General features: G+C 50.6%; 6 protein-coding genes across 6 annotated transcripts; 2 read left to right on the forward strand and 4 right to left on the reverse strand.

The window, feature by feature from the left end:
• Positions 1–1,209: 1,209 nt before the first annotated feature.
• Positions 1,210–4,233, reverse strand: PV05_06957 (uncharacterized protein; the record flags this gene model as incomplete). Its single annotated transcript, XM_013459738.1, has 1 exon — positions 1,210–4,233. The coding sequence occupies one exon, from the start codon at positions 4,231–4,233 to the stop codon at positions 1,210–1,212; it is 3,024 nt and encodes a 1,007-aa protein (XP_013315192.1).
• A 119-nt stretch (positions 4,234–4,352) lies between these two features.
• Positions 4,353–5,321, reverse strand: PV05_06958 (uncharacterized protein; the record flags this gene model as incomplete). The annotated part of the gene is made up of 1 exon (XM_013459739.1): positions 4,353–5,321. One exon carries the CDS (start codon positions 5,319–5,321, stop codon positions 4,353–4,355), a length of 969 nt encoding a protein of 322 aa, XP_013315193.1.
• A 1,391-nt stretch (positions 5,322–6,712) lies between these two features.
• PV05_06959 (uncharacterized protein) lies at positions 6,713–7,595 on the forward strand (the record flags this gene model as incomplete). The annotated part of the gene is made up of 2 exons (XM_013459740.1): positions 6,713–6,847; positions 6,909–7,595. The coding sequence occupies 2 exons, from the start codon at positions 6,713–6,715 to the stop codon at positions 7,593–7,595; spliced, it is 822 nt and encodes a 273-aa protein (XP_013315194.1).
• A 1,188-nt stretch (positions 7,596–8,783) lies between these two features.
• Positions 8,784–10,891, forward strand: PV05_06960 (uncharacterized protein; the record flags this gene model as incomplete). The annotated part of the gene is made up of 2 exons (XM_013459741.1): positions 8,784–9,162; positions 9,210–10,891. 2 exons carry the CDS (start codon positions 8,784–8,786, stop codon positions 10,889–10,891), a joined length of 2,061 nt encoding a protein of 686 aa, XP_013315195.1.
• Positions 10,892–11,152: 261 nt separating this feature from the next.
• Positions 11,153–12,135, reverse strand: PV05_06961 (uncharacterized protein). Its single transcript, XM_013459742.1, has 2 exons — positions 11,934–12,135; positions 11,153–11,891 (listed from the first exon to the last, which is right to left on the reverse strand). The coding sequence occupies exons 1-2, from the start codon at positions 12,014–12,016 to the stop codon at positions 11,204–11,206; spliced, it is 771 nt and encodes a 256-aa protein (XP_013315196.1). The 5' UTR covers positions 12,017–12,135; the 3' UTR covers positions 11,153–11,203.
• A 2,141-nt stretch (positions 12,136–14,276) lies between these two features.
• On the reverse strand, positions 14,277–15,350 carry PV05_06962 (uncharacterized protein; the record flags this gene model as incomplete). Its single annotated transcript, XM_013459743.1, has 2 exons — positions 14,277–15,056; positions 15,111–15,350. The coding sequence occupies 2 exons, from the start codon at positions 15,348–15,350 to the stop codon at positions 14,277–14,279; spliced, it is 1,020 nt and encodes a 339-aa protein (XP_013315197.1).
• Positions 15,351–15,747: the final 397 nt, after the last annotated feature.

Here is a 15,747-nt window from a genome sequence, read left to right on the forward strand (position 1 = left end):
TGCATGAGTCAAAGGACGACGGATATGAAACAGATGTGTTTGTACCAGTAGCTGCGGTACAAGGTTACCTCTTAGGAGATAGTTATCATCCACTCTTATTGGGAGAACAGCTTGGCCCAGAGTAGCCACCGAAAAGAAAGTTGTCGGTAGGTCAAAAAGAGCTGCTGGCGGCCGTCGAGTGGTGAGAAGTATAGGTCTAGTTGTAAACTGAGTTCTTAGTCGACATCCCGGCGTGGTGAAACGCCCTGCGTGATGAAATAAGCCGCTGGCACTTCGAGCGCAATTGCTACAGGCTCACCACATCGGACACTGATCAAGCATTTGAGTTTGCTCCCGTATTCAGAAGCCATTCTTTTGTTTCAATTATAAGACTTGTTCATAAATACGATAAACTGACCCTTCCCAGGCCCGACTTCTTCAACCCACCGAAAAAGAGTGGAAACTGTTTCGTCCCTCTGGAGGCTGTAACACCTTCTCCACTGGCTTCTCTGCATGATAGAAACGGAATATCAACGCACAGATATCGTAGAACGAATTATCACATCAGTAACTATAGCTGTCTCCTGCCCGTGCTGCCATTTCGCGTCACGAAGTACCCCTGGCTGGTACTTCAACGTACGTTCACAAACAGCCGAGGCCCCGACCAGAGTACGGTGTCCTGTAAATGACAAGTAACATGACAGCCTCCAATCCATCACCAGCCACAGCTACGTGGCTCCACGATCTCGCCGCTTTAATGCTCGCTAAAGTCATGCACGTGATAGCAGAAATCGCTTTCCCCGCCGTAGAGACAGCCTGAGAGTCAGCCTGCTGCCATCTTCCATAGATTCCAGGCCTGCCACCCGCCCTAAGCGCCTGCTGCTGAAAGACTCGAGACAATCGCGATGTCTGCCCGAAGCACAATCGAACCTCGACACCAGTCAATTTCCCATTGATGCTGATTGCGACATCCAGGATGAGTACTGCTTGGTTGTGGATGGTGTCTACGACAGGAGGAAAAGGTTTCTTCAGTATTAGGGTAGACGTGATAGTTACAGACAGAACTACTAGTCCACATCCTGTCTGTGGATAGCGACAGCGATCAAAGGAGGGCTAAAATTAATTACACATCTTTTGCAGAACGAGGCAACAAATCGTTCGTGACCTCTCACTACTAAACTATTAGGATTTTTCTGCACATTCATTTTCGTCTCCATATACTTGAATTGATCACCTAGGTTTTTTTCGATAGTCCCGACCATGTTGTAGGAAAGCTGCTTCGGTGTCCCGCCACCTGTCCTCGCGGAAGATGTCAGGTCCCCAAGGCTTCTCGGCAATCTCTCTCCGCGTTTCTTTGGCGCAGTCAAGGGCGCTCTTCCCAAACGCGTCCAAGGAAGCTATGTTCAGATGCAATGACTCACTCAAATAAGACAACAGCTCAACCGTCACAGAGCCGGATATTGCTGCGTGATGCAAGATGCCTCGACCGTCGTGATCGACGGATAGAGCATCCACACCGTATTTGAGCAGCATCAGTAAGACATCTAAGTCGAATTCGACATCACATTGCATGACAAGGTGAGCAAGGTTTCGGCCACTCTGGTCTTTGTAGTTCAAGTCGGCGCCATGAGTGATCAATAGCTCCATGATCTCCACTTCAGCATTCAGAAAAAGGTTGCTTGCGTACCAAGCCAGAGTATCTAGTCCATCGTGGTCTTGATGATTGGCGTTTACCCCTGCCTGGAGTAATACTCGAACCAATTCTGGGGTTGGGTGTAGGAAAAAGTCATTCTCATCATAGAAGCAATGATGCAACGCATTGCGCCCCAGGTGATCAGCAGATAGGTAGATAGAGCTGTCTGCGCACATATCGACGACGAATTGAACAACATCGTCAAACCCACTCCTGGCTGCGCAGAGTAGTGAATTGCAACCTCTATTGTCCTCTATCATGACATCACCTGGACTTTCCACGAGAACTTCAAGGGATAATAGGTCTCCAGCTCGAGCAGCAAGGTGGAGTGGAGTCACACCGTCGTCATCCTGGGCTAACCGATCTGCTCCGTGTTCGATCAGGTGTTGCGTCGCGTGCACTTCTGATCCGTCTCTATTATACCGCACCATATGCAACGCTGTTTGTCCGTAATTGTCCTTTATGGAAATGTCGATATTAGGGTGGTCGCATAACATGTGCAAAATGGACTGGCGTGCTTCATGTGCCTGGGAATCCGTCTCAACATAATCTTCATCATCGTAATCCCAAATGTGGTCAACCATGTATACAGCGTCGTCCCATATGTCGTACAGTCTGCGACCTCCTAGTGACAAACCAAGGACAAGATGTAAGGCAGTCCGACGGGTCTCATTTTGGACATTCACCTCGGCCCCTTCGTTAAGAAGCAATCGCAGGTTATCTGGCCTCCCGAAAAAGGCTGCTGCGTGAAGAGCCGTAAGACCTAGCTTGCTTACAGAATTCCTTTGGACCTTCGATCCGACCGAAGCAGCCTCAAATCCTGTGGGATTGCCTCGGATCACGCGGGCATTGACATTGAATCCTGCTTCAATCAGGATTGGAATCACACCGTGCTCGCGCCGCAAGGCGGCGTAATGCATACAGGTCATATTTTCCCGGTCAGCACTTTGAACCAAACCCCCGTGAGAGAGTACCAGGCGAACGTGCTCAAGGTTTATCTCTGCCACGTTCAAAGTCTGATGTAAAAGCGTTCTTCCGTCAGCGTCTACCAGTTGCATGTCGAGTCCCCAGCCGATCATTTTCTGAATAAACTGTCCTTGCCCACTTTCCCGTACCAACCCCCATGCCTCAAGGACATGATATGCCCAATTTTGATGAGCGTAATTGAGAAAGGCAGAAAATGGTGCAAGACGAGGACGGTTTCTCATCTTCATGAATGTGACACAGGTCAAAGCTAGATTGGAGTGGGAAGTAGCTAGACCAATACTGGATTTCCAAGACCTCGTGCCGTATCTATTGGGGCTAAGGCGGACACGCCTCAGTAAGAATTCTCTTGCGGTTTCGTGTAACAGGTATATTTTGCCGTCGACGACCCTGACAAAGAGTCCGCATGTATACCGAACAGTATCCAATACTCCTTCGCAGCCTTGAAGGTCGAGGTCGTGACATGAGCGTCCATTGTCTTGGAATGATAGTATAACGTCGATTTCCTCCAGGCTCAAAGGTCTCCGTGCGGCGACGATAAGTGACAAGACTTCCTTTGCTTTGCGGTGGTTTTTACACCGACTTAAGATCCTCTCATATTGTTCTTCCATGCTCTTTGGCAGCTGGTCTAGCACTGCAAGAAGCTGCTTCATTGTTCCTGGTGGCTGTTCGAATAAAGATTCAGTCAACAGGAAAGCGCAGAGAAAATTGTGCTGGTGGGCAAGCATCAGTTTCTCCTCAACCACGCAAATTTGCTGAGGGGATATATTGGATACGCTCAAATCATTCAAACGTTGTCGAACGTATAGTTGCACATCGCTAGTGAGTGATGCATTCTCTTTTTCTGCGGCTATATGATATAGATGTCGATGACGTGCGTTGCGGTGAAACCCTTGAACGACCTCAAAGTATGGTCGACTGGTGACGAGAATTTTCAATCGCCCTCGTCGCGTCGTAGAAGAAGAGGGTGATATCTGGGCGTAGAACCTCCCAAGCATGTCAATCAGCCGCTGCCGATCGGGTAGTCGACATTCGTCCAGCGCATCCAAAACGCACGTCACATCGTGGGCCTCATGACCCATTGCCGCTGCAAGTAACGTGCGCCATAGCTCCGGTACCTCCTTCACCACGTTGTCGCCGGTTTTCTCCCACGCCGAAATTGCATATTGGACTAGCTGAGGCTGGTGGGAGAACAACTGATGGAGGAGGGCGCAAAGAGCAGTAGTTAACTTATCCTGCTGCTCGTTGTCTTTGAAGAAGAAATAGCATACGGTATGATCGATAGTGGTTCGGAGCTCATTATCAACGAGCGATTTAGCGAGGACTGACTTGCCACAGCCAGGATCGGCCGAAATCCAGAGAAAGTTATCTTCGTCGCTTGTGGCCCACTGGAGATACTGAGGGTGAGAAAGCACCCAACGACAAGTGCCTTCCACTCTGTCAGGATTAACGTCCTTGAATTGTTCGTATGTGCTCGTTTTGAAGGCTTGATGACACTTCCGAGCTTGATTGATCTGATAACGTTGTTCTTGTTTCTTATTTTCTCGTTTGACCTCGTGGAGATGCTCTTCCATCATATGGCATCGCTTATCGAGAGAATCTATAAAGACCAATTTGAAAATTAGTGACAGTCAAAGGAACCTAATATAAAATTGACTAATAATAGGTTCCACTTACCAACAATTTCCTGAATAGGCTATTCACGGCTGGTCTGCTCAGGTGATATGTAAGCTAGAAGTTCTTTTGCATACGCTGCCGCCGTCAGAGCCGCGTACTTCTGCCATGCATCATTCTTATGAGAATCCGCATAATCACAGATACCTCGGATGGCGATGCAAGGGAAATCATTCATCAGGCCTGCCGCCTCCATTTCCACGCACAGCGCCCCCAGCTCACGACCCATTGTGTCTCTCGCAGCGACATCTCTAACTAACTCATTCCCCGACGCAATCACACCGTACCAAAATACAGGATTCGGATCGTCGCGCGTCGGTCTCTCGATCTTTCCATCTGTGCACGAACGGCATGAGCTGGAAGAGCTTGAGCCACCACACTGAGAGCAATACAAATTGTCATTTTCCCGCCCGGGAAACTCATACCCGTTCTTCACTAAATTAGGATGTTTCGTGACGATGTCCGCCAGTATATCGGGAACCATACTGTCGTCGAGACCATGTTCCGCCCGCAGAGTGGAAAGTGCAGCCAGCAGTATGGTCGGTGGTGATTTCAAAAATCCTTTACGTTCAAATCGCTCCTTTCCCACATTCTTTTTCAAATCGTACTGAACCACTCCTCCGAACGTTCTGTGAGGCTGGCTGATCACCACGTCTCCGAGACGGATGTCCAGACCTTTTGGTAGGTTAGGGATTCCGCCTCCAATCCCCACCATCAGTCCAAACCGCAGTCCGCTGAACGTCCTCAGCATGTCATTGGCCACTCTTGCCGCCGCATTCGTGCCGTAGATGCCCGCCGGCAAGCAGGCAATGACCACGTTGTGTTCGTGAACTCGGCCCACCACATAGTTATTGGGATCGAGTTTGTCTTGACCCGTGATCGGCTGATGCCGCTCATCCAGAGTGGCGATTGCCGCCGTCATCTCATGACGAAGAGCACAGATGACGCCCACTTCGTATTTCTCGATCGACAGAGAACGTTTTGTGGTCATTGTGGTGGGTCTCGAACGAGAGGTAAACTGTGCGAGGGATCGAATGAGAGGTAATGCGGCTGTAGGGAGATACGGAGGCTCAAGAGATGACCATCAGGCTGAGAACAGGCTGAGAAGGAGACTGGAGGGCGTGGTCGCGACGAGGTTTAATCACCAAGGTGGGCAACTCTGAACGAACTGTCAGTAAGGCCGGGACCGCGATAGGAAGGGAATCGTTCAGGAAGCAGAGGAAGAAGAACGTTGGGCGACGGCGAAATGGTGTTCACGTCGGGAATATGTAGTCTACCGCCCCGGTGGGACATCTCGTCCGCTTTGGTGGCCGCCGAGCTGAAATGGCCCAGCTGATGGTCGCACGGCGCTTAGGCAGGTGCCAGGTTGGGCCTGTGTAACGTGGACAGAATGCAGACTCTCAGGCTGAATCCGTACGAGCCCATTACTGGCATTGAGGCGGCAAGATCGCTAAGCCACGTTATTGTGGCTGGTGGTTGGGTTGGGTGGCTGTCATGTTACTTGTCATTTACGTGCCACCGTACTCGGTCCGGTCCTCGGCTGTTTGTGGATCTGCGAGGCAGTACCGCACAGGGTTCGTATACAAAACGAGATGGCAGCACCGAGGGTGGACAGCTATATTTATTGATAGGATAATTGGTTCTACGATGCATGTGCATTGATACTCCATTCGTGCCGTATGGAATAGTGAGCAGAACCGGTGTTGTCGCCACTGGAGGGATGAAACGGTTTGTGTGCTTTGACGGTGGGCCGAAGAAATTAAGCCTTGAGAGAGTCAACTCCTTGTAATCATGAACAAGAATTGTGAAGAAGGCAAGTCAGTGCCTTCAAAACATAGATATTCATTCATATTATCTATCAGTGGTATGTGTGGTGAGTACGACGTGAAGGAAGTCAAAGGACCAGCGGCTTCTTTCATTATGGAGGGCGTTTCACCACGCGGGGATGTCGATTAATTGTTAGTGGGTTTTTTTTACTCACCTGCCTTCAATCCTGGGACTCCTTTGGGGCGCTGCTAGCCAATCTGTCCTGATTAGTTACTGTAGGAGTGTGTCTGCAAAGCCAAGTCGGTACGAAAAGGGAAGGCTTCCTAATGGGGCCCCGTGCAGCAATCACACACTCTTGTCGAAAGTGTCCCTTGCTCCCGAGACCCATTTTGGTCCCTTGGGGTTGTTCGACTTTGATACTGAATTCAACGGAATGAGATCAAACAGGGGGAGGGACCAGTTTTGGATCCGAACCCTGGATCGCCCTGTCACCCGAGAAGAGAGCCCGGTGGGAAGTAAGGCAGCTTCATTAAAAGATAGCCACACTCCGGCTTAGCGAGCGTACTGTACCGTATCCCTCTTCCCCAGGATTGAATCATTCAAGCCCACACCACCATGCTGCGTGAGAAACCTTGGATTAAAGTCGGCGCGTCGCTGGTATTCGCCGCCGCACTAGTCTGCTGCACGGTGTTGAGCTTTGAAGTGCTATACAACAAGCACGACATGAAGACTGGCATCATTACCTTCACCGTGAGCGCATTTTACTTTTTAGGATTCGGGGCGTGCAGATCGCTGATAAATTCTTCCGCAGTTTGGGGCGACCCGCACTCAGCTCCCACTCCTTGCGAGGGCCCTCATCCCAACAGCCGCGAGCGAAGTCGGGAGCGTCGCAAGCAATGCGGCAACAGCCGCCTCCGGGGCTCTTAGCCAAGCCAACAGCATCGCAAGCGCCGCCACGACGGCGGTCAACAGCGCCAGCACCGCGATCCCCCGGAATTTCTCCGTCGGCACAGAGCAATACTGCGTGGGTTTCAGCGATCATGTTGAATGCCATCGATTGCCGGTGAACGTTTCCGAGATCATACTCCAGGTTGGTATGAACGTTCTGAGTGACCAAATGGAAGATTTGGGTCATCTGCGCAGCATCTTGGCGAAAGCTAGCCCTGGATGGATCCGTGATCCTTTCATTATCGGCATAGTGACGGCCGTGGTGGTCGCTGTGGCCTTTTTCACGGCTATGTTCAGCTGGCCCTTCGGCGCCGGTATTCTCATGCGGGATCTGACGTTGCAGTTAGTGCCGAGATTGATTATTGGGCTGATTTGTTGCATCTCTTACCTCGTCCCCACGATCGTTCTTTACCTTCTCTACTCCAAGTCCAAAGAACTCTCCTCGGAGATCAATGCTGATCAGGGCCCGGTCGGCGGGTACTGCTGGGGCACTTTATTTTCGGCTCTGCTCATGACGACAATGACGACGTTTGTTCACATCTTCGTCTGATACCACCTCACGACAGTTCGTTTCTTCCGTGGTGGCTCGGTTACGCAGTATATCATTCTCGACGCCCTATTATACACTAAGAGTGGACAACTTTGGACCATACAATTGGGTTGTAAGGGTATATGGTTGGACGGCGTGCACAAGCTCACGTCCCAGACTCGTGTAGAGCTTTTGAGTATTAGCAGGATACCAATTCGGTCAGATAGCCAAGGCAACAGAAAGGTTTCTCTTGAGCCTTCCAATAATAGTGACGGCCTTCTTGCTATTCCCAATCCGGTCTTCTGGGCCCTTTACGATGTTCAGACCAGGGAAATAGCAGGATATACTGGAGCGTGAGCCAACAACGTGATCCGTAACCTCTATCCTGCTCAAAGAGGGCTTCCCGGCGCGGCCTACGTATACAGTCGTTCCCGACAATCGAACCCCTTCCTGCAAAATGGGTTTGACTGTGGTTTCGACATTTATCCACGTCTGAACCAACTACCAAAAATAAACAGGCTTACCGACGATTCCTTGTTGAAATCATAAACACATATGATATCGTCTACGATAATAAAGGGTGACGCGCGGGTGGTAAAGTTCCGGAAAACCAGAAAATTCGACCAATCCAACATCGCTTTCATTCGGTTTATGGTTGGCGAGTGTCCGTGTATACCTAGTACTGTAATCCCGACAGATGTGACTACTTCCTCCGCTTTAGCTCGAAGATTAGCGGACGCCTGACGACCCCGCTGAACCGTATATCAGAAACGTGTATGTTGGCAGCAGAGTACACTTCTGGCATGAGATGAATGAGACCGAGGACGAACGACAATGAGGCTGTTACAATTGGCATGAAGTGCACGATGCGAGTGAGGTGCTTAGAGAACTGGCGAAACAGGACAAACTCTCCTCAGCATAGCAAATACATGTGCACCACGGTACTGTAACATCTCAACCTCTAGGGAAGCCGGAATAAGAGTATACCCCGGCCTATCTCGGACAGCACTTTATCAATGCCTGTCAGTCAGGTGATTTTCTGCTCCCTCGATCAGTCAGCAGCACCGGTCGCACGGTGACTGCTGGAGAGCCCAGCCGCATTGGTCCATTTGGGGTATCCCGGTATCCTTGGCGGCACGGCGGGACATGACGGGCAGCCGTACCAAACATTAAGCTGTGCGAATTTATTGTTCGATGGTTTTGTGCATCATGAATCCTCGAACAGCCACTGCACAAGAATCAATCTGGCGGCCGTCAGAAGAAATCCAGTTCCATAAGACCATCAGAGCGCTATGGAAGAGGACGAAAGGAAGGCCTAAAGACCCCCAGACATACCCTATTCCAACCTCAGAGATTCCAGACGGCGATATTTTCCCACTGGTGGTTGAGCTAGAGGTTGCTAACGGCGTTGCTTTCATCGCCGCAACCAAAAAGGGGGTGAAACAGGTCTCAGCGACTGCGATTGAGAGACCACGGTGGCCGTCTGATGGGCTGAGATTGAATCTAGCTGCAAATGAAGAAATTCAGCAAATTGTGAGAGATAAGATGGACAGGGTGGTCGCGATTTTGCGAAAGGCCGCTAAAGGAGGTAAAGTGACGTTCTCGCCAGCGTACTGCCGGTCACTTACGACGAAGCAGAGATTACTTTGAGTCAGTCCAACGATGACATTCTGAACTTAATCATACAACTCAACCATACTCGGATCGATACCCGTCTCAAAAATAATAGATCCCGTTACGTAGTTTGGACAGGGTTGTCGGGCATATTGCACAGCTTGACTAAAAGGCCAGACTCGGACCAACAAGCCGTTCTCCTTGACCGTCTTCGAAAACTGTGTCGGTCCTTGAAAGATTATTGTGAGCGCGCTCAAAGATTGAGGACAGCCGAGGATATCAAAACACTCGTCGTTGCATGCTATGACTTCTTTGATAAGACCTCCACCGGGGGAACTATGAAGAATATGCTGCAACAGGTCGGCATCAATGTTGACGAGTCGCGAGGAGATCCATCCCTTCGACAGATCGGGAAGATTGCAAGCTACTGTCACATTGCTAGGAGATTAAGTACGATCGCCGCGCACCGAGAGTTTCGATCCTTCTTTACCAATATTAGTATCCGATATCTACCGGCGTATCCAACGACCAAGTTACCCATTCCTGCAGCTGACGGAGGAAGTCGAGATTGTCGCGTGCATGCAGAAGTGCAACTTGTGGCTAACCTAGACGTCACAAGACCTTCGAAGTGGATGGGTCCTCGGGGAATTGGTTCTAGCAAAGCAGCATGCTTCCTTTGTGAATTGTTCATCAATAAGCACGGAGGATATTTCGTTCCCCGAACTCACGGCAAACTGACTCCGCGCTGGACGATTCCGGATCTGGATCAGTTCAGTCGTAGTCAACTAAGTCAATATCGGAACATCATTGGGGCGATGAACCACGAGCTCCAAAGTCTAGTGGATCTTCCTCATCCACGCCGACTGGATCCCGCCATGAGTTGGCAGGCTTTCTCGCAGTTTGACCTCGTCCCGATCTGGCCGATGGGTGTCGATAACATCACCTCTCGGCTTTCAGTCGAAAACACCGCTTCCAGGGCTTCAGGGTTTCTAGAATGTAAGAACGCAAAGCTGGTGGCAGTGAAGTCGACAAAATCAGACTCGGGTGCGATCGGCAGTGAGGTTCACCTCCGACACGACACAACTGTCTTGCCAATTAGTGCCGTCTCAGTGAGAGGACCGAGCCCAACCAGCATATGCTTAGAGAAATCGAGCGATCGTTCATTACTGAGAGATACTTGGGGACCGCAAACCGCTTCTTCGAGCAGTGAGCGGATTCACAAATTACAACACTTACCGAACTGGGAAACCCAGCGGCAGGTTCGACCTCTCACGAATCTCGATTACGAACAGCATCCCCGAGCTGCACGAGTCATAGAAGATCATGAGAGTCGAACCTGCGACATGCCGTTCGAATGCGACATGATGGATGATCGACTGCTAAGTCAGAGCAACAAGCCACATTCGGACGGCATGTGTCGAAGAATCGACTTTCATGACATGGAGCTCTTCCTTGAGATTGAGTATCCAGCGACTGCACAGGTTGGTATTATTCAATGCTTAAAGCCTGACGCATCAGAATCCCCAAAAGTAATTGAGGTTGAGAAGATTGAGCCTGGAGCGAAGCTTGAGATTGATATAGGGGAAGATTTGGCTAGTCCACGATCTATCTTCCTGCTCAAGAGGGACAACAAAGGAATGGATAAATGGTGGGAGTGCCGTTGGCAGAATTGTCGCGAGGGTAAAAAGCAAGCTACGAGGTGAAAATAAGTCTCGAATATGTGTGCAAACCCTTCATGCCAAGCCGGAATTGAGATCCCTCACAAAAAGTCTACGATCCGCACGTGACCAAAATCCCCAACCCACTGTTCGAAGGTATGATCAGCTCGTTCTTATGTCCTAGAGGGTGTCGGCTTTACAGCTAGGTCAAATCTGATTCGAAAAAACACACGTGTCCACCCAGATTTAATGGTCGGCTTGAATGTCAGAACATGTCCTTGCGCAAACACTGTCGATGAATGATCAGCTAAAGTCATTTATTGCACCTACTCATCGGCTACGGTGCCAGCCATTCTCCTAAAATCCCCAACTTTCGATCTTGAAACATCCCATGTCCTCGAAAGGACATAGCCCCAGAGTCATTGTACAATCTGAAGGGTGTGGATCATCATCATGATCGTGGAATCGACACGAGCCCCCTTCACGAAGATAATTCTTTCCATGCCGCCGCGATTGTGCCTCAAACAAATCCAATGCAATCGCAGGCATCTCAGACGCCACAAGCCGCCATTCAGCCATCTGATCGTCCGTACAATTTTGTAAACCTTCTGCAACTGTGGCTAATGCCGCACGATACAGCTGGAACAGCCAGCTATCGGACTGGAGGTATTTGTATTTCGAAGATACAGTCTGGGGCCTCAACTGCCATAATCCAGAACAAAGTTGCTGGCGAATGCGATCTGACGCTTGCCAACCCAGCGCACGGATTTTATATTTCTCAGCAAGCTCTGCTAGCGCATCCACCTCCTCAAAGCAAGCATCGTACCGAATATGCGGATTCTCCATCATCGACCAGCGGTAGAATTCTCGGATTGTAGAGAAGGGGACGTTTTCGAGAATGAGAGGACTCTGCTCTTCCCGATCGTGGTTTTCGGACAGCTCGAAGTGGAAGGTAGGAGACCGCCGGGCCAGAAAGTCGCCAGGAAACCACAACAGTTCTTCTTGCACCGAATTTGTGACAGCTACCCGCTCACTCTGGCTCCATCTCCAACTCGTTAGTCTGATCGTATGGGAGGTGTGTCCTTACCGCAACCAGCGACGGAGATTTTCGTCTGCCCCAATGACAACGCCAACCTTCGATTCTAGAATCTTTCGACGTCCCCGTCCCATATTGAATGTAACTGCAAGTGTCTAAATTTACTGTACTGAATAGCACTGTACAGTACTGTCAAGCAGACCATTATGGGCAAGGGGTCATTCAGGCTCCAACTTTGCTTTGCTGTCGAATCCCAAACCACGTGGCACCCTCAGGCGCGTTTCCCGATGCTGACAAAAGTTTACCCTCGCACTACCTTCTGTCTTTAGACTGTGCCTGGTTGTCACGCATTTTAGCGAGCAGCGGAATCTCTTTTCTCCCGTCCTGCAGGCTCTTTCCGGATCTTCACAGTATCAGAAATGGTTGAGCTGTGCTTTCTAGATCCTGCCGACACGGATGACGCTAAGTATGCTATCTGTCAATGACCGCAATTAATCCACATCCCGGTGTGATGAAACGCCCTGCGTAGTGAAGTACCCACTAAGTACTTCGAATGCTCCACTTCATGGCAGGGAGCTTGTATTGGTCAAATAAAGATTTGTAGTCTCGACGGACGAAATCATTGTAGGCTTTTTCGGAGGGCTGACAAAATCGGGCCTTGGATAGACCAATCCATCGTATCCGTGCACGAGAGTGGATTAAGGCTACGTGTGGCGAGTACGACGTGAAGGAAGTCAAGGTACCGGTGGCTCATTTCATCGTGCAGAGCGTTTCACTACGCCGGGACGTGGATTAATACAAGACCAAGCTATCCTGTCGTAGGAAAAATCTCTGCCATGTTTCCGGAACGCTGCGCATAGAACCGGTCGTCTTCTTCCGCTGTTCCCCTCCTTGCGGCTATCGCAATTTCGATGACGTGTTGGTGTCACATTGTGAATAGCAAAGCGGCCAAGCCACGCGCAAAGCAGTAGACACCGTCGGCATGATGCCCCCTTTCCAGGACGCTTTCAAAGCTCCTTTCCGTAAAAATCTCCTCGTCCAACTCGGATGGTGGAAGACTGATACCGGCCATTAGCGGTGCAGCTTGCTGCAGAATATGACCGTACGACTGCATGAGAGTCGGATAATCGAAGTCTGACCAATCTTGCAATCCCGTGATACAGTATACTCGCCGAGCATGGGTTTGCAATGAGCTGTGATCCAGAGTTAGGGAGATGATCCTGCCGCGGTCTGCTTATGTCCGTAGTTCCAGAACCGTCGCGTGTGATTCAAGGCCACGATTTGCTCCAGTGCAGCCACATCGATTAAATGTTCTTGCTCGCGCTAGGACCTCGCAGCTGCAACATCTACGTCTATTGTGCTTTGAATTTAGTTATCGACATTTGCGACGGACGCCAGGCGGTTTTCATACAGTAATTGATTAGGACCCCGGCGCATGACGACAACAAGTGGAAGAGGATCGCCAAGGATAGGGCACAAAAGGCCACCGGTTCGAAGGCCCGACAGCCGACACAAAGACCAGGGATGAAGTCTACCATGCTCAACGCGGCACGAGCCAAACGAAGCACCACCAGAAGCCTACCGGAACAGGTCGGATCACATTCTAAGAGAGTTGACACGGCATTACCAGGCAAGCACACGAGGCGGCTGTACGATCATCTCCCATGGAGGGAGGCGAACGTGCTGGCTCAACTCAGGACAGGCATGGCGAGACTGAATAGTTATCTTCACCGCATTAACGCCGCTCCGACAGATCTATGCGCATGCGGGCAAGCGAGAGAGACCGTCGAACACTTTCTCTTCCGATGTACTAAATGGACGGCGTTCCGAACGGAGATGCTCCAGTGTACAGAAACTCACAGAAGCAGCATATCTTTCTACCTAGGCGGAAAATCACCGACCGATGACAGGTCCTGGGCTCCAGACCTGACGGCAGTCCGGGCGACAATCCGGTTTGCAATGGCCACAGGACGACTGGTTAACACCGCCTGACGAAACCACCATCCCCCTCTCATCATCATTTCCGACCCCCTCTGTCTCAACTCGTGGCCATACAAGCAGGCGCGCTTCAGCTGCCGAAGATAGGATGTTGAACACTTGAAGAATAGCCTTCAAGCCAGACTGCTACGGTAAGTTTACTAACACGAGACTCCGCAAAGACACAGCGAGCGAGTGGAGCTACACGGCGAAGAGGAGATTTAATTTTGTATGGGCTTCAAGGAGACTAGGGCATATCTTGAGAAATGTATCAGTAGATCAGCTTTAGCTTGCCCTTTCGGCTTTGCCGCCGGGCGTAATAAATTGTGTGTGTGTGTGTAATTGATTAAAAGATTAACGAACATTCTTGACTGTCTATGGATCAATGATATTCGAACACGATCGCTCAATACATAGCTAAGGGAGTGACAACGCAACCGGGCCCGCTAAGGTTGCGAGGGCTAGGTCATAGTCATTGTCAGGCAATTGACTCGTTACCGCTGCAAACACCGCGCCAGTGAGTCCTTGCGGTACATCCGCAACTCCCCTGCCTTGACCAACGATCGATAATACCGTATATACCGGCACATTCAGCTGATTAGTCCAGCCCACAAACAACTGTTTCCCCTGCTCGACAACGAACGGCGTCTGCATCGGATCCCAAGAGAACGCCATTTCTGACGGGGCCGTGGTGGTGTTCGCGGTGGTAGCCGGGCTCGTGGTGGTATTTTGATATGGCGCGATGCTCGAAGCTATCCCCGTGGCCGCTGAAGATCTGTTGTCAGCTGCAGTCGGGGTCGACACCGTCAACGTAGGCAGGATTGGTAGTGGGAGTTCTGTTGGACATGATCCAGGCACGATAAATGACAGAGCCAGGTTGTACGCCCAGGTGCTGCTGATCCCGGTGTCGAATGGAGTTGGACTGGGGACTCCGCCACCCACGTGGCGGAAGAAGGCGTCATGGCGGGACTCGACCGTCACGATCGACGACAGCGTATTGACAATCCAAGGATCGGTGTACGAGGCTCGACCGACCAGCCCGATAAGGGCGCTGATGCCCACCGAGGTGATGATCTCGCCCAGACCGATGAACTCGTCAATGGATGTCACTGGGAACGAATATTGGCATGGAGCAATCACAGGGGCACCATAGCCATTGAGCAGGTCCGTAATGGTTGCTACGTGTACTTCTTCCTGCTGCACAAGGCACAAAGAGGTTAGACGGACAGGGAGCCGTGATGGTGAACTCACCGCCGCGATTTTGCTGAGCACTTCGGTCGTGTCATTTGGATAGCCGGCCGTTCCCCAGCTGGAGATATTTTGTAGTCCGCTTTGAAGATAGGATGATTCCAGGTTCTCGAGAAAGAGGGCTAGTTGGAATTCCTTTACCGCTTCCGCCGACACCATGGCAGGCTCACCGCTGTCCGGAATGCCGCCTCCTGCGGTGCTGATGGTGTCCGAGCAGAGTGGTGCAGCGGCCGTAGTCGCCATTCTTGACAAGATAGGTAGGAAGAAACAGAAAATTGTGGAACACAAGGGGGATGACATGACCGCCCTGAACGTCGAGAAACGTAAGTTAATACTAGTAGTAGTACTTTGTGGTAGACGAATTCCTCACATCCTCCCAGCTTCCGAATTTCATGGAATATATATCGATTCACGTCAGGCTTCCACTGGATATGTTCGGCCCCTCGTATCCAAGGGTCCAATTCCTGTCCCCTCCGTACTATTCTTGTCTCGCACCTCTCCCCAGAGGATCCTAAGTATAGCGGTGGAGCTTCGAACTGTGCGCCAATAATGAAGAAGGAAGATGGGTAAGAAGTAGATTGTCATTGCCGACAAAGGACTTACTGGAAAACAAAGGTCAACACTCAGAACTAGCGAAGTG

This window comes from Exophiala xenobiotica (assembly GCF_000835505.1).
Source record: "Exophiala xenobiotica strain CBS 118157 unplaced genomic scaffold supercont1.4, whole genome shotgun sequence".
Classification (NCBI taxonomy): domain Eukaryota; kingdom Fungi; phylum Ascomycota; class Eurotiomycetes; order Chaetothyriales; family Herpotrichiellaceae; genus Exophiala; species Exophiala xenobiotica.